Consider the following 27,032-nt stretch of genomic DNA (forward strand, 5'->3'; position numbering starts at 1 on the left):
TTGCAAAGCGCCGTATAATATTTTGACTCAATATAAACGTAGGTAATTATTAATAATAAATATCAAGGTCTATAGTAAAAGTTTGCTTCTATAGTAAAATACATTAACTTCAGGGGGCGATTAGATAAGGTGCCTTTTATTAACTGACATTCATGTAGCTAAAGAGTTAAAAAAACAACTTTATGGCTTCTCTAGATATTGTTATCATTACCATACAGCACTGGTCTGTCCTATTGCAGCAGGCGTGAAATACAAATAGATGGCCACTAGAGGGCGCTGCTTGCGAAATTTTTTTGCCGTTTTTTTGGGCATGAAATGAGTAAAAATGTAAAAAAACAAACAAAAACCAAACAGCCCAACCGGAGCCAAGAGCTGCACACAGCCAGTGACGCATGGGGCAAGGACTCAGACAGCAGCTGGCAGCCAGGTATCCTGGTGACACTGGCACACATAGCATGGGACACTTAGTTGCAGAGCCACGTCTGAAAGCTATGCAAAAAGGAGTAATACTAGCAAAGCAATGAAGACTGGATTTGTGGAGGCAGAGAAAGCACAGCAGGTGGCACAAAGGCTTTAGTAATTTCAGGAACTACACTGAAGATACAAGATGCCAGTTAGTTGGATGCCCCTTTTGGTGCTTGTCTGCAGGTACCCTCCTTGCACCCTGCCAATGTAAAGCACATGCTATCAGCAGACTCTGGTAATTGTGTGTGATGAGAGCAGAGGGTGGGGAATGGGGCAGAGCCTGGGTCCTGACTTTTGTATGCGAGTTGTGCCTGGCACTAGGGGATCCTACACACAGAAGGAGCAGCAGGGCAGTGCCCCCCTGCACCCCTCACCCTGCAGGGCTGGGACTATTGTGTGGGTGTTGCCAGTGGCTTTATTTGGAAGGAAGTAGGGGAGAGTTTAGGTAGGAAATACTCAGGGTGGAGACTGGTCCTGTATAAAGGCAGTGAGTAAGACCTGTGGGGAGTTGTTATGAGGGGGAGCCCCCATGATGCTGCTGCTGAGCTCATGCTGAATAACTTGGGGGAGTGACTAGGACAAGACTCAGAAGTTACACAACTCTTTGGAGGATCCTTATTAGATCTCTGGAGGTGGAGCTGTCCTGCTCTGGAGGTGTCCGGCCGCTGACCTTAATGAGTACAAGTGCCACACAAGCTGCTCTGGGCACCAGCAGTTGGATGGGGACTTGGTCCTGAGTGGCACATGGCCTGACAGGGGCCCACACCTTCCCGGCACTGAACTTCCACGTGGGACTTTACTTCATCCTTATTTACTGCTTGAAGTGTGGACATGGAGCTGCAGGTCTTGTGTGGAGTTTTATTCTGGGTCCTGCTGCCCCTCTCTCTCCTAGCAGGTAATCTCCCCTTCCTGTCCTCATTGTTTGTTCCATTGTTTGTTTTTGTTTATACGTCTCTAGTATTGTTATTGATACAATGTTACTGACATGGATACTATGTAACTGTTCTGAGTCTGTGGTTGGCATTGACCCAGGGCTGTTTTACTATATAATATACGGAAGGGGGTGCATTTTTTTTTTTAGAGGTCTTTTATAGGTTACTGCAACAACCACCTGGGGGGTACAAGTGTTAATTGACACCTTGTATAGTGTAGATTCTGTTGCTACTTTCTTATGTCTTGTTTAGGAATGGCTGACTTATTATGTTCTGATTTACGTAGTAGACCTAGTTTGGTTAATCAGAAGCTGGCGTGTGAATGTTTGTCCCAGTGTCTTGGTTGTAGGAGATGATAGGATTTGTAGTACCACATCAGCTGGGAAAGCACTGCAGAATTTTGACATAAGTTGGGGCCAGGATTAACTGAGGGTTGTAGTTCTTGCAATTTCTACCTTCTGAGGCTGCCGGGGCATGCTGGGAATTGTAGTTTTTCAACGACTGGAGAGCCACAAGTTGTAGATCACACAGTAATGATTACGAGATAACCCAGATCAACAGAAATCTATGCTCCTGATCTCGTAAGGGTGAATTCACACGCGGCAGATTTTGTTGAAATTTTTTTTTTTGCGACTGGAAATCTCTGTTCCATTTATTTGAATGGAACTTGCAGAAACCACCCCATTCAGATGAATGAAACTGATCATTTTGGGATTTTGATACCAATAATGGCCCTTGAGCTTTATTTCCACAGACGTGCGCTACACTGGATAATGAGATCAGTAGTTGATAAATTCAATCGCCCGTGGTCAGAAAGTGTTTGTGCCTTAATGATTGTATCGCATTTGTATTATTTGGTATTTTTGCTCATTTTGTGGAGGTGTCAAGTCCTCGTCTCGTTAGTGATTGCCATGTAGATGTGAGCGTGTGATCGCTCACTCACCACTATGGAATGTATGTCCCAGCTGATACATCCCTGTGCAGGCAAAGGCTTGAATTGAACCAGTAATCCATAAAATAACAATAATTGGCCTCGGGGTAATTGAACTGCTGGTGAAACTCACTTCATTATCATGAGGATCATCCGTGAGATTGACATCATTCCTGTCTCACGACTCGAGTTTAACTCTTTAAAACCCTTGGTGTCATCTTTGACATTACAGGTATTCTGGTCCTGAAAGTGTCTGGCAATAGGGCCAACTGCGTCAGCCATTGAGGGGTTAAATAAAGTCTACGGCGCATGTGAGGGTGGTTGTTAGCTATATAGTAGTGATCGTTCTTTGTTGCCCCATAGCAACCAATCCGCGTTGACATTTTACTGAATTGGGAAAAAAATAAAAGCGACGCTGTGATTGGTTGCTATGGGCAACAAGGATAGATTCTTCAGGGTCCGTTCACAAGTTGAGGTCTGGTTAGAAACGTATGAGATTATACTGTAAAACACAACCACATCGAAATGCAAGCACATCGGGAAACACAGAAATCGCGGTTTTCAGATGCGATTTTTCAGTGCGGTTTTAACTGCACCTCAACCGCAATGTGTGAATGGACCCTTAGACATTCTTTATCAGCGTGGCTCATTGGGGGAAGATTTATCAATCTTGTCGAAGGGTGCATGGATTTGTGAGGCAGCAAATCTGGCACCTTATTATCAACGTGGCGCAACCGGATTGGCATGTAAGGGTATGTTCACACGACAGCGTCCGTAACGGCTGAAATTACGGGGATGTTTTCAGGAGGAAACATCCCCGTAATTTCAGCCGTAACGGCATGTGCAGGCGCTTGAACGCCGCGTCCATTACGGAAGTAATTGGCGCTGCTTTTCATTGGAGTCAATGAATAACGGCTCCAATTACCCCCAAAGAAGTGACAGGTCACTTCTTTGACGCGGGCGTCTATTTACGCACCGTCATTTGACAGCGGCACGTAAATATACGCCTCGTGTGAACAGACAAACGTCAGCCCATTGCTTTCAATGGGCAGATGTTTGTCAACGCTATCGAGGCGCATTTTTCGGACGTAATTCGGGGCAAAAACGCCCGAATTACGTCCATAATTAGTGCGTGTGAACATACCCTAAGGGTGCATTTAGGCAAGAATTTTTGGCCGCACCATGAAAAACGCATAAAAAAAATCATGGCACAAATGTACGCAGTTTTACCACGAATTGCTGCGGTTTTCAATGCGGTTTTTGCCTGTGTTTTTTTTTCTAGGTGAATCTTCTAAAATGGATGTTTCACCTGTAAAAACCACACAACCGAATTGCGTAAAAAAAAAAAGCATCAATTTGTGATAAATCCATGTGCGTTTTTGCGTCGATTTTTATTTTTTTTTCCGGCGCAGCCAAAAGTGCAATCTAAATACACCCTAAGGCTGGATTCCCACGAGCATGTTCGATCCGTAAAGGACGGAACGTATTTCGGCCGCAAGTCCCGTAGCGAACACACTGCAGGGAGCCGGCTTCTAGCATCATAGTTATGTACGATGCTAGGAGTCACTGCCTCTCCGTGGAACTACTGTCCAGTACTGAAAACACGATTACAGTACGGGACAGTTGTCCTGCAGCGAGGCAGGGATTCCTAGCATCGTACATCACTATGATGCTAGGAGCCCGGCTCCCTGCAGTGTGCTCGGTCCGGGACTTCCGGCCGAAATACGTTCCGTACTTTACGGACGTAACATGGTCGTGTGAACCCAGCCTTAGAGGGCTCACTGGTAAAAGCCGATATGGACTTATTAGGGTATGTTCAAACGGCTTATTTACGGACGTAATTCGGGCGTATTATTCCTCGATTTACGTCCGAAAATGCGTCTCAATAGCGTTGGCAAACATCTAAGTTTATGTTCACACGGCAGTGTCCGTAACGGCTGAAATTACGGGGCTGTTTTCAGGAGAAAACAGCACCGTAATTTCAGCCGTAATGGCATGTTGAGGCGCTTTTTGCTGCGTCCATTACGGACGTTAAATGGAGTTGGTTTTCCATGGAAAACGGCTCCATTTACGTCTGAAGAAGTGACAGGCACTTCTTTGACGCGGGCGTCTTTTTTTTTTACGCCCCGCCTTTTGACAGCGGGGTGTAAAAAAAATGACCGTGTGCACAGAACATCGTAAGACCCATTCAAATGAATGAGCAGATGTTTGCCAACGCTATAGAGGTGCATTTTCGGACGTAAATCAAGGCGTACAACGCCCGATTTACGTCCGTAAATAAGCCGTGTGAACATACCCTTATTGTTTCTAGTTCACCATTGCCCTTGGCTGCACATGTTCTGTATAAGCAGTGATGTGATCTGTGGTAACAAATGATTTGTGTTTGTTTTTTATGAAAAATGTGAAAGCTTGGAATTCCCTAAATCAGAAGTTCTGATCTGTATTGCATCCCTTCATTCTAGTAGTTCTTGTATGTTTTGCCCATGTGTAGCTTCTTTGTTAATGCACCTGCAAAAGCCTGTGAGGCCATAAAAGATTGTGTGATAAAATGTTCCAGGGTACGGATGACTGGTGTTTTGTCACTACAAAGCTGGAGCTCATTCATTGTGGATGAGCTGAAATGATAGAATAGGGCCATGGTACACAGCGACAAGTCGGCCCAGGTTGTGTTGCGCTGCGATCTCACGTGCGATATGTGTGCCGGTTTGTCCGCGCTAGGGGGAGAGAATAGCGTGACTTCTTCGATCCCACAGACTAACGTTACATGCAATATCGAAATGCAACTGCCTTTTAAACGTTGTAGAGACCTGGCCTAAAGGATGGTCAATAAAATTGTGTGTGTGTGTGTGTGTGTGTGTGTGTGTGTGTGTGTGTGTGTGTGTTTTTTTTTTTGTATATGTGAACAATTATTGCTTCCTGAGACACCTACATGTTTGTCTACAGGTTCTATGGACTTTTAGTGTCCATTGAAACGTTGAGGTCTGGTTAGAACCGCATCCGAAAACCGCATGCGTTTTAAATATGGTTGTGGTAAAAGTGCAACTGCATCGAAAAATGCACAAAATTGTGGGGAAAATGCATTTTACGCTGCATATGCGCTTTTACTGCAACCGCATTAAATCACAGTAAAAACGCATGCAGATTTTTGATGCGGTTCTAACCGCACCTCACGTGCAATGTATGAATGGACCCTTATGGATTCAGTCCTCCTGGATTAATGGCGCTCTTTTTATTGCAAAGTTCCGGTTATTTCTTAATTAAAGGGCCCTCTGGTTTAGAAAACCCATTTTCAAATGCCCATTATTGTACAGGGGAGTCCCTCCCTTTATAAACCCCCTTCAATTCACCAGAGCAGCTACAAAGAGCACTTCTCGCTCTGAAGTAACCAATACATCCATATATTACATGGATAGTCCATTAATTGTAACGCGTCATATCCTCCGTGCCGCCACCTACTTTGCTGCTACTGTATTCTGCCGCGTATTTTCTGTCCGCAATTCTGGGCAGAAAATACGCAGCAATTCCGTTGTGTGGACAAGCCCCAAGTTCTTACTTTTGTTTCCCATTCTTCTCGAAACCACTTCTGGCTTTGGCTCAAAAATCTGCAACAAATCACGATGTGTGAACATAGCCTTACAGCTGATTGGCTGGTAATGGTGTGGTAGAAATCTATATGCAGGTTTGGTCATGATTGTTAAATAGAAAAACTGTGACTGGAAACTATTTCCACAATTACTAAATCTTTTGTTTTGTGCCACACCATTAACGACGTGTGACTGCACCGTGATGGTGAAGTAACCGTTTTTGAGTTAATATATAAAGGCTACATATTTTTCATCATACTGGAGCACAGATATTATATTCTCTGCCCTTGAAGGAGATTTGATTCCCTTCTGCTGAGTAATTCGCTTTGTATGATCTGCCAAGAGGAGTTGGGGGAGGGAAGGGACACTTCAGTATATATTTACTAAACCAGCACTAGCTACTATAATACTGCCCCCTATGGCCAGAAACAAACCCATTTCTAACCTAGTGGTCTGGCACATTTTCAATGCCACTCACAATGATCGCTGACGGACGGTACTAGTGATACTTCCAACTCCAGCCTTTACTTTTACTCCTTTTTTTTCGGAACTTCTGTGGGAGGAAATTATCTCATTTACTACCACTTGGGTTCTGAGTGCATTTTAAATCCCCTGTTTTGAAGTCCAAGAAGTGAAAAGTTTTTAAGAAATGACAACTTTGAGCTGAACTTTTGATGATATAGGAGTCCAGGAGTCCCTGCTGTTACTCATGGGATCAAAATGCATTGGACGGATGGAAATACAGGCTCCAAAATGGTTTATTGCAAACAGACTGTGTGTTTCAGGGTTTATATAACCAGACACTGGCCAATTAAACAGCGCAGCGATCAGCAGATGAGCGAGCAAGCGCTTGTTCGTCAGCGGATCGTATCTTTTTAAATGTGCAAAATATCATGCTTGTCGTCAGCGCATCTCCCTGTGTAAACATGCAGACGCGCTGCCGACATGATACAAATGTATGAGGACGAGCGATCTGAGCAACGAGCGCCCATCCCCATACAAGCTCCTTGTGAAAGAAGCAAACGAGCGCCGATCAACGAGCTGCCTCGTCGATCGGCGCTTGTTGCACCGGCCACAATTGGGCGGTGTAATAAAAGTACCTTTAGTGCATCCCCAGAAATGTGTTATTTGTGGTCACAAGTGTTTTTTACTCCGTATTTACGCCTTGACCCAGTAGAGCCACTATTGTTAGTCAGGGAAAGAACCATCAGTGACCAAATGTTTCTTCTATATCTCAAGCGGGGGGACCGTTCAAGCCATGCAACCCCCCCCCCCCCCAATATATCAGCTTTCCGGACCTTTGTGAGTATGACCAAGGATATCGGAGTGAAGATACAATTACACGATTTTCACAAGGAGCAATGATTGGTCATGTATGGAGACGTGCGCTCCTTACCTTCTCATCATGTCGGCAGCACATCTCCCTGCTTGCAAATGGTAAACTGCGACCTGTATTCTGCTGACTATTAATTCAAGTGTTTTAGGGAATTACAGCGTATTAAATAATCTAATGTAATTTATATTTAAATTCATACACTTAAGGCTGCGTTCACATTTGCGCCAGGGTCCCGTTCCGACGTTCCGTCTGAGCTTTCCGTCGGAATGGGACCCTGACGGACACAAACGGAAACCATAGGTTTCCATCATCATTGATTTCAATGGTGACCGATCCGGTGCCAATGGTTTCCGTTCTTCTCCGTTGTGCAAGGGTTCCGTCATTTTGACGGAATCAATAGCGTAGTTTCCGTTTAAATCAAACCCTTTTGATTTACGTTTGTGTTAGTCAGGGCTCCGTTCCGTCGGATGCAAATGTGAACGAACTAAGGTGTTGTCCGTGCTTAGAAAAAGGAAGGTGAGGGACTGTGCAGGACCATAAAATCCTAGGACACCTTTAAGACGCTATCTCTTTAATTGAAGAGGCGAATAACCGCTTTATATTGTAGTGAACTTTGCCCCAAGTCGTAACAAAGGGATCCGTAAAGTAATTAAGTCCCCCGGAAAACTATCTTCATTTAGTTTTTTGTTGTTTTCATCTTTCTCTTCCCAGAGGCGGACGCCACTTTTGTCCATCTTCTGTCTCTGGTATTGCATCTCCTCTCCATTCACGTGAGTGAGGCTGAGCTGACCATACTAGACTTGGCCCATGGACAAGAATGGCGCTGTTTCTAGAAAGTAAAGCCGAGCCTTTTTTTTTTTTCTACTACCCAACGGTGTATTTATATGGGCAGGTTTTAATCAGTTTTTTTTTAAAGCCAAAAACAGGTGCGGATCATAAAGGGAGACATTTATAAAGTATAGATACTACTCCTTTTATTTTAATGCACTCCTGGTTTTTGCTTCAAAAACCGCATAAAAAAAGTCCTGAACAAAACCTGCACGTGTGAATACATCCTAAAGCAAGACATTGTTACCTGGATGCAAAGTGCCAAAGTAAAGAACCAACATTTGTTTCCCACACTTTCATTTGTTTGAGTTATTTATTATTAATATTTACATAGAGAGAACATCTGACATAGTGTTGTACGTGGTAAAACAAGAAATTACAGGTGATCCTATCACATAAACATTGAGGTATAGAAATGAAACATACAGCAGAGCCAAACAAATCTGGTGCGGACTCTACAGACCGATTCCTGTCCGAGACTTCATGGCCAGTAATGCCTCATGCACATGAACGTGGGTCCCGTCCGTGATCCGTGGAAAAGTAGGACATGTCCTATCTTTCTATGGATTGGAAAGTTGGATTCGTTTTCACGGACCAGATTCACTCGCTAAAGTGAATGTCCCTGAAAACTATCAGGTGCCACTCGGATGCAGTGGAAAACGCCGCGTGTGGCACTCAGTCGTGTGCAACGGGCATAGAAACTTTCAATTCTAACCAGCAGAAAAGTTCATGTTCTGTTTATTTAAAATATTCACTAAATCATTCGGTTTCACTAGACTTTATAGCAGGGGTCAGTAACTTTCAGCACTCAAGCTGTTCTGAAACTACAACTCCCAGCATGCCCTGTCAGCCAAAGGTGTTATTACTCCAGCCAAAGGCTGTCAGGGCATGCTGGGAAATGTAGTTTCACAACATCCAGGCATGCCAAAGTTTGCTGACCGATCTTATAGTGGAAAGTTTTAATTACATCAATTTCACTTCTGATGACAAACATTCATTGTTGTCTTAGCGGCACCATTATGACAGACCCCTTTTTTTGTCAATTAGTCTGAATATAGAGCGGCTAGAATGATTTTATTGGGCATCATGTAATGCTTCATTTTACCTGTGGTGGCGCTAAAGAGGAATTGAGCACTCGCTGCCAGGTTCCCCCACAGATTACTGCTAATCACTGGGGATCCCTGCAGTGTGACCGCCTGTGATCATCGTATTTTCAAGGGACATCTCAGTTGGTGATCTGCAATACACACGTGTGTAAATTATGCTGCTGACAACATAGACAGAACCTCGACAGCACCTTTATCCGAAATATGCAGCAAAAACTATCAAGTCTACACTCTGGGAACTCCGCCGAATGCTGCACATAGTGAAATAGAGCCCCGAGTGATCTAACTTCAAGGAGCCTGCTGTCGTGACTGATTCCATTTAAAAGGGTTGTCACTATGACTACCACTTTCCGCTCAGGACCCCCTTCTATAAGCTCTGGTGGACACAATTTGTCTATGCATTACATCAACAGCCGGGACCGTGTATAGCCAGATGCGGCTTCTTCCATCTATAACAGCTGTTTGCTGGGCGATCCGCTGGCTTCCTGATGAGACGACTCCTTTAACCAGCGTCAGCAGAAATGATGTGCTGTTTACAGCAGCCTGTATTCTGCAAATGCGAGGCTGACTCAATACCAGTCACTGAAGCCTCTTTCAAAATCACAATTCCCTGCAGATTCTTACCAGATTTGCTCCTCGCTAGTAATGCAATTCTTTAACCTAATCATTAAAGTGCAGAATTTCGCACCAAACCATTTACTGCTGAAGTTATTTTGCCGATTCCTACAAAAGGGGACAATTCACCTTTATCATTTGTTCTATTGCACTGCGCTCTCATGCTGCTGGCTGTCAGGACATGCTGGGAGATGTAGTTTTGCAGCAGCTGGGGAGTCACAGGTTGGGGAACAGTGTTGTATAGGGTTAATATGTGTGAAGGACTCCATTAGTAAAAGTCGGATATAATATGACCATAGCAGAGGGTGTTCTCTAACACGACTTCTCTCCAGCGGCTTGTTTCTGGCTCTCCACTTCTCCATGGCTCCTGTGTGCAGTATAGACCACATTACCTCTTCCAGATGGACACTGAGGTTCTCTCCAAATTGAAGCGTTGACGTGGCTGAGGGTGGCTGTGAGGTTGATGCCTTGTTTGGCAAGGGGTCAGCTGGCCATGGACACCCTGAAGTGTCAGTGGCAGGATGCCACTAGTAGCAATTCCCAGATGTGCAGTGAAGATGAGCAGGCAAATAGATCATTTGATATCCATGGCCCCGGCAGCTTGTTAGGAGACGGCGGCAGAAATGATACTCCCGACAGCAGAGATCAATATAATGGAATATGTAGCCAACCGCAAAGCCGCAGTAATATTTATTGTGTAGTACAACCCTAATATATCTGTTTTGGGAAAATCTGGGTGACCACTAATAGGGCGCTATTATTTCTCCCATGATGGTTGTCGCCCAGCTCTCTCACTCCTGAGGTCAAATGCACATGATGCGTATTTTCGTGCGCCAAATATCCACAGTGTAATAAAGTACTGGCAAAGTAAATGAGATTTCAAGGAATCTCATCTACACGTTTTCAGATTTCTTTCTGCACGTAGTTTTGACCTGCGGTGCGTATTTTAAAATCTGCAGCATGTCCATTTATCTTGCGTTTCTGCTAGTTAAATTTTAAAAAAAGCATAAAAACACACCTATTTCCGCATTAAAATTTAAAAACCTGAGGATTCGACCTTTTTGGATTTTCTGCACCAAATTCTGCAATGTGTGCATGTAGCCTAAGGGTATGTTCACACGGGCTATTTTCAGGCCGTAAACGTCCCAAAAAAGTCTGAATAATCCGAAGCAGAACGCCGCCGAACATCTGCCCATTGATTTCAATGGGAAATACGGCGTTCTGTTGCGACGGGGCGTTTTTTTTGTAAAAAAAACACCCGCGAAAAAGAAGTGCATGTCACTTCTTCAGCCTTTTTTTATTGACTCTAGAAAAACCGCTCCAAAAAGCAGTGAAAACCGCGAGTTTTCCCTTGCAAACGGCTCCGTATTGTCTAACTTTTTTTGGTTAAGCGTGTGAACATACCCTCGTTGGAAAATGTTCCTGTTCTGCAGTGAAGCCACCGCCATATTGCTGCATATCGGTTTAGTATATATTGCCATCGTTCGGCATGACCTCGTTTTCTTCAGTGCTGTGTAGTCGTACAGCAGTGAATTGTGATTTGAGCTTCATGCCAGCGTTCAAACATTTTGCAAACATGTTCATGATTTCTAGACAGAACCCATCACCCAAAGCCTAACAAATTGGCTATATATATATGTGTGTGGTTCATACATACCTGTACAGGATATAATAGTAGTCTGTACAAAATTATTTGAGGATTTTGAGCATTCAGGCTCCTGTGCAGCTTAACACCTATTGCACCAGTTTGCCTCCAATTTATTTCCTTAGTTATTTTTTTACTTCTGACCCATTGCAGGGTCCTGGGTGGATGACCCTGGGGTCCGCGCTCTGGACGTTTCAGGATGCAGGTGTCTGGAAACCGTGTTCCTTTGCCATGTAGAATAAGAGGAAATGATACTTCTTGAGAAATTCTTTCTGTTACCAGATTGTGGGACGATAGAATTCCTTCAGTAAAACACCCGACAAGACGTAGTGAGTCAGACAAAGTGAGTCAGAGGGCGCCATGCAGAAAGGAAACCAAGTGACATCAGGCTTTTCTTAAAGCGAAACGATCATTAAAACAGAGACAATTTTTCAATGAGGACACGGCTGTCATCTACTGGGGATTTAATTTTTCACATTCAAGTTCTATTGTTAAACTCTTTTTATTATTAAAGACCTTCTCTATTTCATCCCGGTGTAGTAAACCACTAGATTCCTGGGAATGGGTGCCGTACCTTGTGTATCTCCGCCAGTAGTCGTGGTTAGAGGGATATTGGCAGTGGCAGTCTGGGGCGTACCCGACAGCTATACCGATCACGTGCCTGTCCACTTTTAATTGCATTGTAGACTTTGCTGTTCTCATTCTTCTTGGAGGGCTTCTCGTCCAGAAGATCTGATTGGTTGTATATTATATAACATGAAAACTAAATGCCAATCATTGGCTTCAACTTGGGTTGTCTTGTGCTGGACCTGTTGTGGCCATTATTGTATCAGAACCAGGGCTTTCCAGAGGATACAGGGGGCCATCCTAAGCCTGGATATTGGGTTTAAAGAGTCCTGCCCATTAGGGGCATTCATGGCCTATCCATAGGATATGCTGTAAATGTCAGATGTGGGTCCTACCTCTGGGACCCGCATCGATCTCTAGAACGGGGCCCCCTAAACCCCTTTCTATCTTTCTCTGTTCCTGCTGCCTCCCGGGCCACTTCCTGATTTACATGGTCGGAAATTACAAAAACAGCTCAGCCACATGCCATAAATGGCCACACTTTCCTGCAGGGAAATTCCGCAGCATTTTTGCCAATGAAATTGGCATGCTGCAGATTTCCGCGGGTCAATTTCCGCAAGTGTTTTTTCCACAGCGTCTGGAGGAGGTTTTTTGTTTTTTTTTCAAAGCTTATCCGCTTTGCTGCTACTGTAATGCCTGGAGGAATTTCCACATGGAAAATCCGGATGGAGATTCCACAGAGGTTACGCTGTGTGTGAACGTACCCTTAGGCTTTACGTGGCATTGGACTTGGTTTCTGTAGTATTTGAAAAATGTCCACCGTAAAGAGTCCTTTGTGTGTTGTCCAAGTGACACCTTACAGAAAAGTTGCTGCAGGTTGGAGACCCGGACTCTGTGTCCGTCCAGTTTGTAGGTTGGAGATCCCAGACCTTGGTTCAAAATCTGGACTAGGGCCCATCCCGAGTCATGCCCTGTAGTGTGCAATGACTTTGACTTTTATAATATGTATATGCTGTACAAACGTCCATTTCTATATTCATTATTGTATGTAAATATATACCTCTGCACTGCCCCTTTAAAGTATGACGTGGCAGGTGTCTTTTGCCCCCCCTCAAGCACCAGGCCCTGGCACAGCCGCAACTTCTGCAACTCCTATTCATAGGTCTCTGATTTTGTCAGTCGATACACTTCTTTTCTGGCCTTCTGTTTCTATTTTTACTTTTTAGACATAAACTGATTCATTTCTTTGCTGTTGCTGGATTTTATGCTTTGTACACAGTTCTGTTTATTTGGTGACTTTATATCTAAGCAATGTTAAACTGATCTGAATTGTTCACCTACTAGAAGCTCCTCTTGTTGGGTACGTTGATGTATTCACCAGTGAATTAGGAGCTGTAGGTTTCTCTTGTTACATAGTACGGTTGAAAAAAGACAAATGTCCATCAAGTTGAACCAAGGAATGGGAAACCTTTTTACACATTGAGGCTCCATGCACACGACCGTAAAAAATAGACCCATTCACTTTAATTGGATGCGGACACCTTTCCGTAGCACTACGGAAGGGTGTCCGTGCCGTGGAAATTTTCCGGGAATTATGGAACATGTCCGTTCTTTTGCATTTTGCGGGACCAAAAATGCGGCTGTCAGTCGGCGGCCGGCCGTACCCGCAATCGCGGGCCGTTATTGCGGGCACGGTCGGGTGAATGGGGCCTGACATAGGAGATGATATTTTTTTGTCTAGGAAATTATCTAAGCCTTTTTTGCAGCATCTCCTGTGACTGCTCCTGCGGTGACTATTCCATAGATTCACAGTTCTCACCATAAAGAAGACTTGTCGCCTCTGCAGGTTGAACCTTTTTTTTCTCCAGACGGAGGGAGTGCCCCCTTGTTTTTTTGAGGGTTTTTTACATGGAACAGGATTTCACCATATTTTTTGTATGTGCCATTCATATATTTATATAAGTTAATCATGTCCCCCCTTAGTCGTCTCTTTTCAAGACTAAATAGGTTTAATTCCATTAATCTTTCCTCATAACTTAGATTCTCCATGCCCCTTATTAGCTTCGTTGCTCTTCTTTGTTCAGGGCATCCTTTCTATGAACTGGAGCCCAGAACTGAACTGCATATTCTAGATGAGGCCTCACTAATGCTTTGTAAAGTGGTAATATTACATCCCTGTCCCGCGAGTCCATGCCTCTTTTAATACACAACAATATCTTGCTGGCCTTTGAAGCAGCTGATTGACATTGCACGCTGTTATTGAGTTTATGATTTACAAGTACACCCAGATCCTTCTCAACAAGTGATTCCCCCAGTGTAGCTCCCCCTAGGACATATGATGCTTGCAGGTTGTTGGTACCCACATGCATAACTTTACATTTATCTACATTAACCCCTTAATGACCGGGCCATTTTGCACGTTAATGACCAAGGATTATTTCTTGTTTTTTCACGGTCGCATTCCAAGAGTCGTAACTCTTTTTGTATTCCGTCGACATAGCCGTATAAGGGCTTGTTTTTTCCGGGACGAGTTGTATTTTGTAATTGTACCATTTTTAGATGCTTATAATATATTGATTAACTTTTATTAACTTTATATTAGGAGAGAATTGAAAATAAGCAGCTATTCCAGCATTAATTTTCACGTTATAAATTTACGCCGTTTACTATGCAGCGTAAATAACATGTTACCTTTATTCTATGGGTCGGCACGATTACGGGGATACCAAATATGTAAAGGTTTTATATGTTTTTTCTACGTTTGCACAATAAAAACCCTTTTAGAAAAAAATTACTTGTTTTTGCATCGCCGCATTCCAAGAGCCGTCATTTTTTTATTTTTACGTCGATGTGGCCGTACGTGGGCTTGATTTTTGCGGGACAATGTGTAGTTTTCATTAGTACTATTTTGGGGTACATAGGACTTATAGATTAACTTTTATTTTATTTTTTATGGGGGGAATGGGAGAAAAGAGAGCATTTTGCCGTTGTTTTTTGCGTTTTCTTTGGACGCCGTTCATCCGGCGGTTTAATTAATGTGTTCATTTTATTGGTCAAGTTGTTACGATCGCGGGGATACCATATATGTGTATGTGTGATTTGTTTTGACCGTTTTATTAAATAAAACCACTTTTTGGGGCAAAAAAGTTGTTTTATTTGATTTTGACTGTCATTTTTTTTTTTTTTTTTTTTCACAAACTTTATTTAACTGTTTTACATTTTTTTTTTTTTAGTCCCACCAGGGGACTTCACTATGCGATGTGCCGATTGCAAATATAATGCTTTGGTATACTTCGTATACCAAAGCATTATTGCCTGTCAGTGTAAAACTGACAGGCAACCAGTTAGGTCATGCCTCCGGCATCGCCTAACAGGCAGATGCTGAAGACAGACCTGGGGGTCTTTGTTAGACCCCCGGCTGTTATGGAAACCAGACGGCGACCCGCGATTTGTTTGCGGGGGCGCCGATCGGGAGACAGAGGGAGTTCCCCCTTCTGTCAAACACATTAAATGCCGCTGTCACTATTGACAGCGGCATTTAATGGGTTAAACTGCCGGAATCGGCGCGCGCTTCGATTCCGGCAGTTGCAGCAGGAGCCAGGCTGTGTATAACAGCCGTGCTCCTGCCGCTGATCGCGTGGGTAAACTGTCAGTACCCGCGCGATCACAGGACGGATATATCCGTCCTCCTGCGCGAACTAGCAGCTGCTGAGGACGGATATATCCGTCCTTCGGCGTTAAGGGGTTAAACCTCATTTGCCAAGTGGACGCCCAAACACTCAGTGCGTCCAAATCCGCTTGCAATTTACGAACATCTTCCATAGACTGAACATTACCACATAGCTTGTTGTCCTCTGCAAAAATAGAAATAGTGCTATTAATCCCATCCTCTATATCATTAATAAATAAGTTGAATAATAGGGGTCCCAGCACTGAACCCTGGGGTACACCACTTATAACCGGTGACCATTCAGAGTAGGAACCATTGACCACAACTCTCTGGATACGGTCCTTGAGACAATTCTCAATCCAATTACAAACTATACTTTCTAAATCTATAGTCCTTAATTTACCCATTAGACGTCTGAGGGACAGTGTCAAATGCCTTTGCAAAGTCCAAAAACACTAAATCCACAGCGGCCCCTCTGTCAAGACTTCTGCTCACCTCTTCATAAAAACAGATTAGGTTGATTTGACAACTTCTGTCCTTAGTAAAACCGTGCTGGCTGTCACTTATAATACTATTTTTTTTGTCACACAATCCTGTATATATTTTCCCTCAATAGCCCCTCAAACATTTTTCCCCACGATTAATAAGCTAACTGGTCTATAATTACCCGGGGAAGACCTAGAGCCCTTTTTGAAAATAGGCACCACATTTGCCCTGAGCCCGTCCCTTGGCACTATACCAGTCACTAGAGATTCTCTGAATATTATAAAGAGGGGGAGAGAAATAACTGAACTAAGCTCTTTAAGAACTCTAGGGTGTAACCCATCTGGTCCCGGGGCCTTGTGCACATTTTTTTTTTTTTAAAGAGGCTCTGTCACCAGATTTTGCAACCCCTATCTGCTATTGCATGTGATAGGCGCTGCAATGTAGATTACAGTAACGTTTTTATTTTTTTTAAAACTAGCATTTTTGGCCAAGTTATGACCATTTTTGTATTTATGCAAATGAGGCTTGCAAAAGTCCATGTGGGTGTGTTTAAAGTAAAAGTCCAAGTGGGCGTGTATTATGTGCGTACATCGGGGCGTTTTTACTACTTTTACTAGCTGGGCGTTCTGACGAGAAGTATCATCCACTTCTCTTCACAACACCCAGCTTCTGGCAGTGCAGACACAGAGCGTGTTCTCGAGAGATCACGCTGTGACGTCACTCACTTCCTGCCCCAGGTCCTGCATCGTGTCGGCCACATCGGCACCAGAGGCTACCGTTGATTCTGCAGCAGCATCAGTGTTTGCAGGTAAGTAGCTACATCGACTTACCTGCAAACGCCGATGCTGCTGCAGAATCAACTGTAGCCTCTGGTGCCGATGTGTCCTCGCTCGTCCGACACGATGCAGGACCTGTGAGTGACGACACAGCGTGATCTCTCGAGAACACGGCTGTGTCTGCACTGCCAGAAGCTGGGCGTTCTGAAGAGAAGTGGATGATACTTCTATACACAACGCCCAGCTAGTAAAAGTAGTAAACACGCCCCGATGTACGCACATAATACACGCCCACTTGGACTTTTACTTTAAACACGCCCAGTTGTACTTTTGCAAGCCTCATTTGCATAAATACAAAAATGGTCATAACTTGGCCAAAATTGCTCGTTTTTTAAAAATAAAAACGTTACTGTAATCTACATTGCAGCGCCGATCTGCTGCAATAGCAGATAGGGGTTGCAAAATCTGGTGACAGAGCCTCTTTAGCTTCGCTTGGACCATATCTACATTCAGTATATCAACTGATATATTAACGGCACTGGCACCGGCTACATCCACTCCTCAGCACTGGCACCGGCTACATCCACTCCTCAGCACTGGCACCGGCTACATCCGCTCCTCAGCACTGGCACCGGCTACATCCGCTCCTCAGCACTGGCACCGGCTACATCCGCTCCTCAGCACTGGCACCGGCTACATCCGCTGCTCTTTCTTCTGGGACATCAGTATCCTTCCTATCATGCATATTTATTTTATTTATAATTTTGTAATCTTAGGCAGATTTTTTGAGATGTTATACAAAACTGGATATTGGATCTGTGTTGCATGGATAAGGCAGCCATAACATGCTATAGCCTCATACTATTCCTCTTTGTACCTCCGAAGGCACACAAATGTGTTTTTGTTTTTTTTAATGGGTCCAGTGACATTCTAGAAGAAAAAAATTGTGGTTTTTTTTTTTTTTATTGCCAAGCTGTGTTATGGAGGTATTCTCACCTAGGAAGTATGGTGACCTAACAAAGCACTATACTATGACAAAAAGTCCACGGGTCAGTGATGTTCGTGCCACGTAGAGGCAAAAGAGCGTTTATATAAACGCTTGTTCCCGATCATTGCCCTCTGTAAACAGGGCAACAATCAGCCGACAACACTTAGTTTATGCACCAATAAATATTACCATTGTCGGCAGCACATCTCCCTGTGTAACCAGAGCTGCCGACATGGTGGAATTGGATGTGGACGAACGATCGTAGTAACGATCGCTCGTCCCCGTACATAGCCAATCATTGCTCCTTGTGAAAGGAGCAAACAAGCGCCAATCAACCAGCTGCCTCGTCCATCGGCGCTCGTTCTCACAGCCCAAGTCTGGGCGTATAGAAGGACCATGTGATGACGACTTTAGTCTGCCTGGTAAAACCACTGGTGGACAATTCATTTTGCCACTGATGCCAGATCATGTTTCACCTTCTACAGGTAAAGATTGTCCAGCACAGTAAGAGGAATGTGAGGCTTCTCTCACTGTGATTGGTTGACAAGAAGACCAAATAGAGGGAGTGGAAGGACCGAAAAAGTAACCCAATGAAAACGAATACACTGGAACAGAACTGCACATAGTTAGGAACCGTTTGCATCCATTTTCTTTTTCAATTTCTTACCCATTGAGCTTGTGATTTAAAAATTCTAACAAATCAAGTTTGAACCCATCCTTACTGCGCTTAAATATTCAGAAGCAACTGAAAGTGTTAATTTCTTAACTGGAGGAACGCTTTGTTATATTGTGCTGTGTGAAGCTGCAGATCACTGTGTCCCGTGTTTATGTGCTATTAAATATTGCACAATTATCAGATCAGGTCATTTCCTCACCACCTACTGTTGTAGCTTAAACTTTTGCATAGAAATTCATAAAGTTTTTAGTTGGACGCGTTCACGGAAGCCGTGATGTTTGGCATACAGGATGGCGGTGTTTGGGCACTTCGGCATTATGTGGGGGATGTGATCGAAGCATCTGTTTTGATTAAATTTGAGAACCATTATACTAGCGCTTTAATAACAATCACCCCCGACAACACCGGAATTACTGTAGATTCTGCGCAGTGTGCCAGGCCTGGAGTAAATATGATACTGAACAGTTTATAACATGGCAAACCGTAATCTGCTGATGAAGACTCCCCTGTGTTAACAAATAGGAAAGCGGTATGGGATGGCAGGAGGATTATGAGTAAACCGCACCATATAATACATTGAAAAGAAATTAAAGCCCTTGTCAAATCACGTTATTGAACTGCGTTTGACGTATACGCCGGAAAAAGCTTCTGATGTACAAGTTAAACGTAGGCTGTGGCGGATGCCTAACGGTGGCATTTGTCACCATAGACTATAGTGGTATATTAAACGGATACGCCATGAGCCCGTTAACGGATACCATTATAGTCTATGGGTGATGGATGCCGCTATTGGGCATTTGTTTTATCCATCACCCATAGACTGTAATGGTATTCGTTTAACGTATACGTCATGAAAAGCTACTAATAAGACTATGACGTTTACGTTAAACGAATGTAGAAACTTGGAAGAAAAATGCTCCTTACACCGGGCGCTCTAGCGTGAGCAGTTCACTGATTCCACGGAGTCATAGGTATGAATTAAAAGGTTTATTTCGAAAACAAATGGTAAAAGTGATAAAAGGATTTGCTGCAACGCGTTTCAACCTCGCTCCGAGGTCTTCGTCAGGCATTAAACGAATGTGTAATGTATGCCTTATTCCCCCTCCTAGGCTCCCAAGTTTAAGCGTATGCTGTGCGGTATATTTTTTTTTTTCAGGTTGGCATATTGAAGTTTACTTTGCTGTTCCATACCTAAACACAAAAAAAAAAAGGTCTACTCGCCCGGCGAAGGCCAAAAGGACGCTCTTTTGGCCTCCGTCGTGCTGATGAAACCCTATGTACATGTTTAACGTGTACGTCGGGAGTTTTCCCAACATACACGCTAAATAGGGGATGATCGTGCTGGGAAGGGGGGGGGTCTAAGACCTATTTATGGACCTGTGACTTATAGAAATATCTTTACACTAAAGCTTCCCGCACACGGCCTATACGGCGCGGTATATGTTTTTGTCAACAGCAGACGTATGCCACCAGATAGGCATACGCTCGCATACGTCTGTGGCATGTTACGCGCCACTTTTAAACCGTTCCCGCCGATCGTAATGGCTGAACACAGTGTGAAACGAGCCTAAAAATAAACCATAGGATTCTTTTATTCTAAAATCTGACATGATGAGAGATACCATGCAGGCAGCTCGCTGAAATCCAGAACCTGCTGCTTCGCAGGAATAGATCAATTCACCCGTATAATATATTGGCACCAGATAAGACAATCCGGCTCCTTATCTGCTGGAAATTCTTATCACAAAGATACTTCAAGCAGCGTCTAGGCTGATGCTACAATCCATGTGTTGGAGAGGAATGAGTTCTTGGAGAACTGGATTTCCTAGATTCCAGCTTGTGTATGTGCACATTAGGATCCGGGGTCATATACTGTAGGTCACTGCTATAAACGTTGCTGCGGAGCTGACACATCTGTCTGATTGCAGGTGATTTAACTTATTCATATGTCCGTACTTGTCACATATGCATCACTTTTTGATCTTCTTGAAACTTGTGGTATGGAAAATATGGTCATGCCAAAAATATAATTTTATACAAAATAATTCTTGATGTTTGGCAACTTTGTCCCGATGATGATGTATTGCCAGGACATTGCCCCTGAGGTTTGGCACTTGTTCCGGGGTGTAGACGGGCAGTCAAGTCTGGACAGCCACCATCTAGGACAGCCACCATCTAGGGCAGCCACCATCTAGGGCAGCCACCATCTAGGGCAGCCACCATCTAGGGCAGCCACCATCTAGGGCAGCCACCATCCAGGGCAGCCACCATCCAGGGCAGCCACCATCCAGGACAGCCACCATCCAGGGCAGCCAGGAGTTGATATTTTTCCTTCTTGAAATGCAGACTACGGCTCCTCCATATTTTGATTAGTTTACATTTTTGTATAAGGATGACAGACCCACACGCCTCTATATCCGGCTCTGTTCACACTGACGTCATCACCTCTGTTTTTACAACATCCATATATTTTTGTAATTCATTCATTTATAATGGGTGCGACAGGCATCAGTGTTTTTGTTTGTTTTTGTTTACCGGATAGAGTAGCACAACATGATACACTATTCTGTTCATCAAAAAGCAATGGAAGTCTGACTGTAAACAACGCACGTGTGAACAGGGAATAACAGATCATGATAGATCCATTAAACTGATCATAACAGATCCATCTCTGGTCTTGTAAAAATGAAAGCAGTGTGAACAGGGCCCGACGAGATTATATTTATACACCGTATATCTTTTTTTAATTTTTATTATTCCTTTGATAGTATTACTTTTTTATTCATGTTAATATTATTGTTACTTAGAATGTTTTTCCTTTTCGCGCAGTAATATATGTATATTGGGTCAATAGGCATAACATTTGGGAATGCACTGGACTTGCCATATACAGTATGTGTTTAAAACTATTCCAGAAATTTATTTCTAATTGACCTCTGTCCATTGACAAATGCACGCCTCAATTAAAGATCCCGGGGTGGAAATATTGTACATAGCAGCCAATCCGATAGTTGCCCTAATTGTATAAGCTGCACTAAAAAATTAGAGCTGGAATCTGATTGGTTGAGCAACACTTCCATTTCTAGTTTGCACTGATTTCCACAAACCAGTATGATAACCAAATAACCAGTGAACTGTCTTCACGCACCGCCGGGTGATGGAATGATCCCAGCTGAGAGCTATGGCAATTTTAGGCATTTTACATTGACTTAAAGAGGAATCCACCACTACTTACCATCTTCTATGGTGCTCAGAGCAAGTCTTGGGCAATCATGCCTTGCACCACCTCCCCCATTCTCTGTACCGTGTATCCTATAGAGAGAGAGTGGATACGATGTGGCACGACGCGATATTTAAAGCGGACCGGTCAGCTCTCCAGACATGCCTGTTTTAGTAAATACTTGCATTCCCTCCATCTTTTATGATCACTGCGTTGTGCCATTCCTCTGTTGTTCCTCCTGGAAACATATGAAAACATTTACAACTGGCTGTTCTCGTTCCCCTTGTCAATGAGGTGTGTCCCTATAAAGTCTGATATGCCCCAATCCATACCGAACACACCCTATTGACAAGGGGAATGGTAACACCCAGCTGTCATCTTGTTCATACATTTCCAGAAGGAATTGCAAATGAGCGGCATTATGCAGAGTTCTAAGAAAAGGTGCTCCACTATTGTTTCATTAGCAATTGCAATATTTACTAAAACAGGAGACCAGTCAGGAGAGGTGACCGCTGCTCTTTAAGGGCACGTTTGCTTTGCTTGAAAGGTCTTCAACTATGAGCTGAACTTGGGGAATTCAAGTATTCCATGCATAAAACTATTCTGAGACCAAGCATTACTCGACTTCAAAATCAGTGGGCATCATGGGCGTACCTATAGCCATAGCAGCTGCTATAGGGCCCAGATTTTGAGGGGGTCCCACTCACATACAGGGACATTGTTAATTTTTGTAGGGGAAAAATCAAGTTGGTGGCTTTCTGCTAGCTAGCACTATTATGTGCGTTCTCTGATCTATGGTGCTATTATCTATACCTTTTTAATTATTGCTGCCTAAGTTGCTGTTTCAGTTTCCTGTTACTAGCTGGTGGGGGTCTGCATCATTTTGCTATGGGGCCCTATGAATTCTAGTTGCACCCATGTTAGGCATCCATATAATGCACGGAGATGCTCACTGCTGTGGATAATAGGAAGGGGTTCCGGATTAGGGGATCCTCTCTTGACTCCATATGCCTTATAGGGCTGGTCTCCCTTCCATTTGACCAATTAGGGCGTATAGACATTATAGATGGGGTCCCCTGCTCTGGACCATCTGTAGGAAACCGAACGTATAGCGTATAAGTATTAGTGGTTCTTACTTTGGACCTATCCTATCTTCATATTACATGGCTGGTCATTCATTTAAATGGCCACTGAGCAATATAACCTTTCCCATACAGCGGCAATGTATGGTTGGCTGCAACTTCCCATAGAGATAACCGCTGATCATCAGGAGTCTCGGAAGCTTGGACTAGTCCCATTACAAAAAGGTGGAAATTCATGAGACAATCCCTTTATTCAACCTGGAGCTTGACATTTTCAGGGTTCTCTTTCCATAAAAAAATTATTTTGATGTTCTATGACTTATTTAAGCTCTGTTCACGTCTGCGTTGGTTTTTTCTGTTCTGCTCTGTCTTCGGAGCAGAACCATGAAAAACTGGAGCCACCGGATCCATCGCGTACGAGGGAAACCAACGGAACCCATAGAATTTTAAGGAAGTTCATCAGGTTTCCGTCATGGTGTGCATTGCGCTGACGGATATTGTGCAGCATGCTGCGTTTTTTTGTTTTTTTTTCCAGCAAAAAATGACGGAATCTTCGACTGAGGCCCCCAACAGAGCCTCCGACCCAGATGTGAACAGAACTTAAGTTTCCCATTTCTAATGTTCTTAAATGTGTGTGTTGTTTTTTTGTTTTTTCTTTTGCCCTATTTGGGATATTCTCAGAATAAAGGAATGAGAGCGAGCCAACCTGTCTGACATCATTGGAATTCACATGCTCAATACTTTCACTACTCCCACCGCTGTAATCTTAGAACATTATCAAGTATGTAAACTTTAAGGTATGCCAGGCTGTGAAAGGAGACGACACACAAAAAAGCCTACCATACAGTTGCAGCAGACTTTATAGAACTTTTGTTGTGATTTGCTGCAGCTGTTCGTAGAAAAGTGTGCCAAGTGCAGCAATAAACTCTGCCCCATCTATCTCCTGCCATTAGTAAGTTAACAGTTATTGCTTCTGACACAATATAAATGAAGAATTTGGGAGCCGCTCTGTTTACGGTAAGAGCCGGTTGGTTGTTTTCAGGCACTGATGAAAATCTATATCTTGGTTGAGGATTATTGTATGTGTAATAGCGGCTCCTTATAGATCTATAAATGCGATGACTACGGAGATGTGGATTAGGGCTACGTGGTGACTTGCAATGTATAATAGGATGTGATCTATTCACACATCACCTTTATAGCTGCAATATTCCTAATGACTGCACCTTGAGTACCTTTCATAATGTGCCATTGGGTTCATATTGTGCAATAATGTTTGGGCAGAAGGGCACTTCCTCGCAGGACTGAATTTTCCGGTAAAGGCATGTTACAATTTCAATATTCTTAACTAAAGCTGGAGACATACTTGTTTGAAGCAACTATGCGGGACTTTATAAAAATATTCCATAATAGGGGGAATGAATAGTTAAAGGGGTTGTCCAGTTTAGAAAACCCATTTTAATATGTCCTTTTAGGGACTTCAGCGTTCGTAGAGGGGGGCCCAGTTCAAGGATATAATCTGTTATCCAGCGTGGAAAGCGTTTAACAAGAGTGTCCCTCTCTCTGGAGGACCTGTCCTGCATTACACAGACAACCCATTGACTTGAATAAGAACGGTGTAATGCTTTATTTCCCCTGTGGTGGCGCTGTAGGGGAAATTAACGCTTACTGACAAGTTTCCCAATAAATTACAGCTAATCGCTGGGAGTTACAGCAGTGGAGCACTTTGTGATCAAATTATTGTCAAGGGACCTTTCCAACAAGTAGGATTTGTGCAAAACGGACAACCCCTTAGGGTATGTTCACACGCTCAGCAAAAAATTTCTGGAAATACGGAGCTGTTTTCAAGAGAAATTTTCGCGGCCGTTTTTGGATCTGTTTTTCTATAGAATCAATGAAAAACGGCTCAAGAAGTGACATGCACTTCTTTTTCGCTGGCTTTTTTTAACGCGGCCATTTTTCCAAACTGCCGCTTAAAAAAAAAAAAAAAGGCCCGTCGGAACAGAACGCAGTTTTTCCCATTGAAATCAATGGGCAGATGTTTGGAGGCATTCTGCTTCCGATTTATGACCTTTTTACGGCCCGAAAAATGGCAAAAATTAAGCAGTGTGAACATACCCTAAAAAAGTAACCGGTGCCCTCCTTTCCTTTTTTTTATTATTTTCACCTGCATTCATATTAAATGACTGCTAGCTTCTCTGTCTGCCCCATGCACACTGATTCGGTAGTCTAAGACACTCACCCCCCCCCCCTGCTCTCTTATGGACACAGCGCTGACGTCATCAGCGCTGCTCTCTCTATCTCTCCATTGTTTTAAATAGGACCAGTGAAAGCTTGACCATGGGATTACAGAGCTCGTCCATTTCAAAACACTTTCACTTAACCTCCCCCTCGATACCGTCCACCCCCCCCCTTTTAACTTCATGTCCCCTCTTTCTTCCATACCACTCTCCCCTCCCAGTAAAACACACGAGACAGTGGGTTGGAAAATTTCGGCCACAGCAGCCATTTTATTAACAAATTTACATGAACATAAAACAGAGCTTTATAAATAACATTACTAGGAAAGGGAAGTCCTTGGAGCTACAAAACTTTGGCGCCGAACTGCCCACCTGTATAGCTACTTACCCCCAGCCGTCTCCCTACAGGCTAAGGGGCACCTTTCTAATCCGCAGTTGGCTTGCCAAGTATGTAAAACTCCCCGGGACACCACCCAGCAGGAGGCCAAAATACGCCCATACCCATGAGCAATTATGTACTTGTTAGGGACCATACCTCTGATGAATCCCCCACTTCAAATTACCACCAACTCCAAGGACCCCCCAATCCGCCAATAATGCCACCGTGACTCCACTCCTACCGGTCACCACCAGCCGTCCCCTGTAAAAGAAAGAACACCAGCAACAACCAAGAATGCATACAGTGAAAAACATACATAACATTAAGGGAGGGAGGGCGGGACAAGGGCTAACCTATTTTTAGGCGTGAATGGCGCGAACCTGGCACTCATCCACCTATATGCCCTCGTTAACCTCGCCCCTTCCAAGCCACCCCCCCTTTTTCCTTCCTCCCACTCAACCACTTGAAATTGTAACCTCCCTCCCTCTCCCCTGTAACCCTGGTCATGTCTGCCTCCCCCAACCATTTCATGTTGTGTCCGGCCATTTCTTTCTTTCCACTGTGGTTGTGCCGCAGGGATATTAAACACTTCTTACCAGTTTCCCATGTAGATTACATCCGATTTACGAGACACCCTGTGATCAGTTTATTGTCCGGGGTCTCCTAACAAAAAGTTATTGTCCCCTAGTCTTGTTGCTGCTTCTGGGAATGGCTTCCATAAATTTTGTGGACAACTCCTTTCCATTTATAAAGCTATCCTTATGGCAGCGTATCCATAAAAGACCCTGATAAATACTAATATTTTGTTGGATCGCAGCTATTTTTACTCTTTTGCTGTCTAAAATATTTATTGGAACTCAATTGGTGTCATACTTCGTAAGGTCCATAGATTATAATCTTTGCAAGTGTCTGGCAGAGCATGCTGAGAGTTGTAGTCCCACACCTAGATGTGCCTATATCTGCTATACCTCTCTAGCTCTTCTCCTGACACGTCTCGCTCTTGCAGAGTCAAGTGGGGAAGTTCTATAAACTCCAAAATAAGGTTATTTTTCCCCCTGTTTCGGAAGCAGATTATCACATCATTGGGATCTTGGACACGCGCATGTTTCTCCAGCAGCTGTTCATATTTACTCATAGTCCAAGCCTAGTGGATTATGAAAGGAAAGATCAGGAGAAATGTAGAGTGTGAGCGGATTCACTATTTACATGAGATAAAAATGTCACTACATGAAGCAGCAATACAAACCGAGCGGAAACCAATCGCAACACAAGGGATAGGTGCAGCTTTCATCTGTTGCCGTGTCGCACTGATCACCTGGTTTTAATAGTTGTCTCCAGTGTGAACAGTCCCGTCCCCCTCCATCTTGCTGGATGTCAGGAATACGTGATCAAAGGGAAAACTAGTTTTAGAAATTAAAAAATAAATATTAACAAGCATAAATGAGGAATTCAATGGGGCCCTTCTGACTATTTTGTTGACTTGTTCCATAAGTCAGTAGTTTCCAG

At 43.6% G+C, this 27,032-nt stretch overlaps 1 protein-coding gene across 1 annotated transcript in view; it reads left to right on the forward strand.

Moving 5' to 3' along the window:
* Positions 1 to 364: 364 nt before the first annotated feature.
* The window catches only part of PIEZO1 (piezo type mechanosensitive ion channel component 1 (Er blood group)), a 160,124-nt gene continuing 133,456 nt past the window's right edge, over positions 365 to 27,032 (forward strand). The window contains exon 1 of the mRNA XM_075838615.1: positions 365 to 1,360. Coding sequence (XP_075694730.1) covers positions 1,297 to 1,360 — 64 coding nt within the window. The 5' untranslated portion in view covers positions 365 to 1,296. The remainder of the gene's footprint in view (positions 1,361 to 27,032) is intronic.

Source organism: Rhinoderma darwinii, chromosome 9 (assembly GCF_050947455.1).
Source record: "Rhinoderma darwinii isolate aRhiDar2 chromosome 9, aRhiDar2.hap1, whole genome shotgun sequence".
Taxonomy (NCBI): Eukaryota; Metazoa; Chordata; class Amphibia; order Anura; family Rhinodermatidae; genus Rhinoderma; species Rhinoderma darwinii.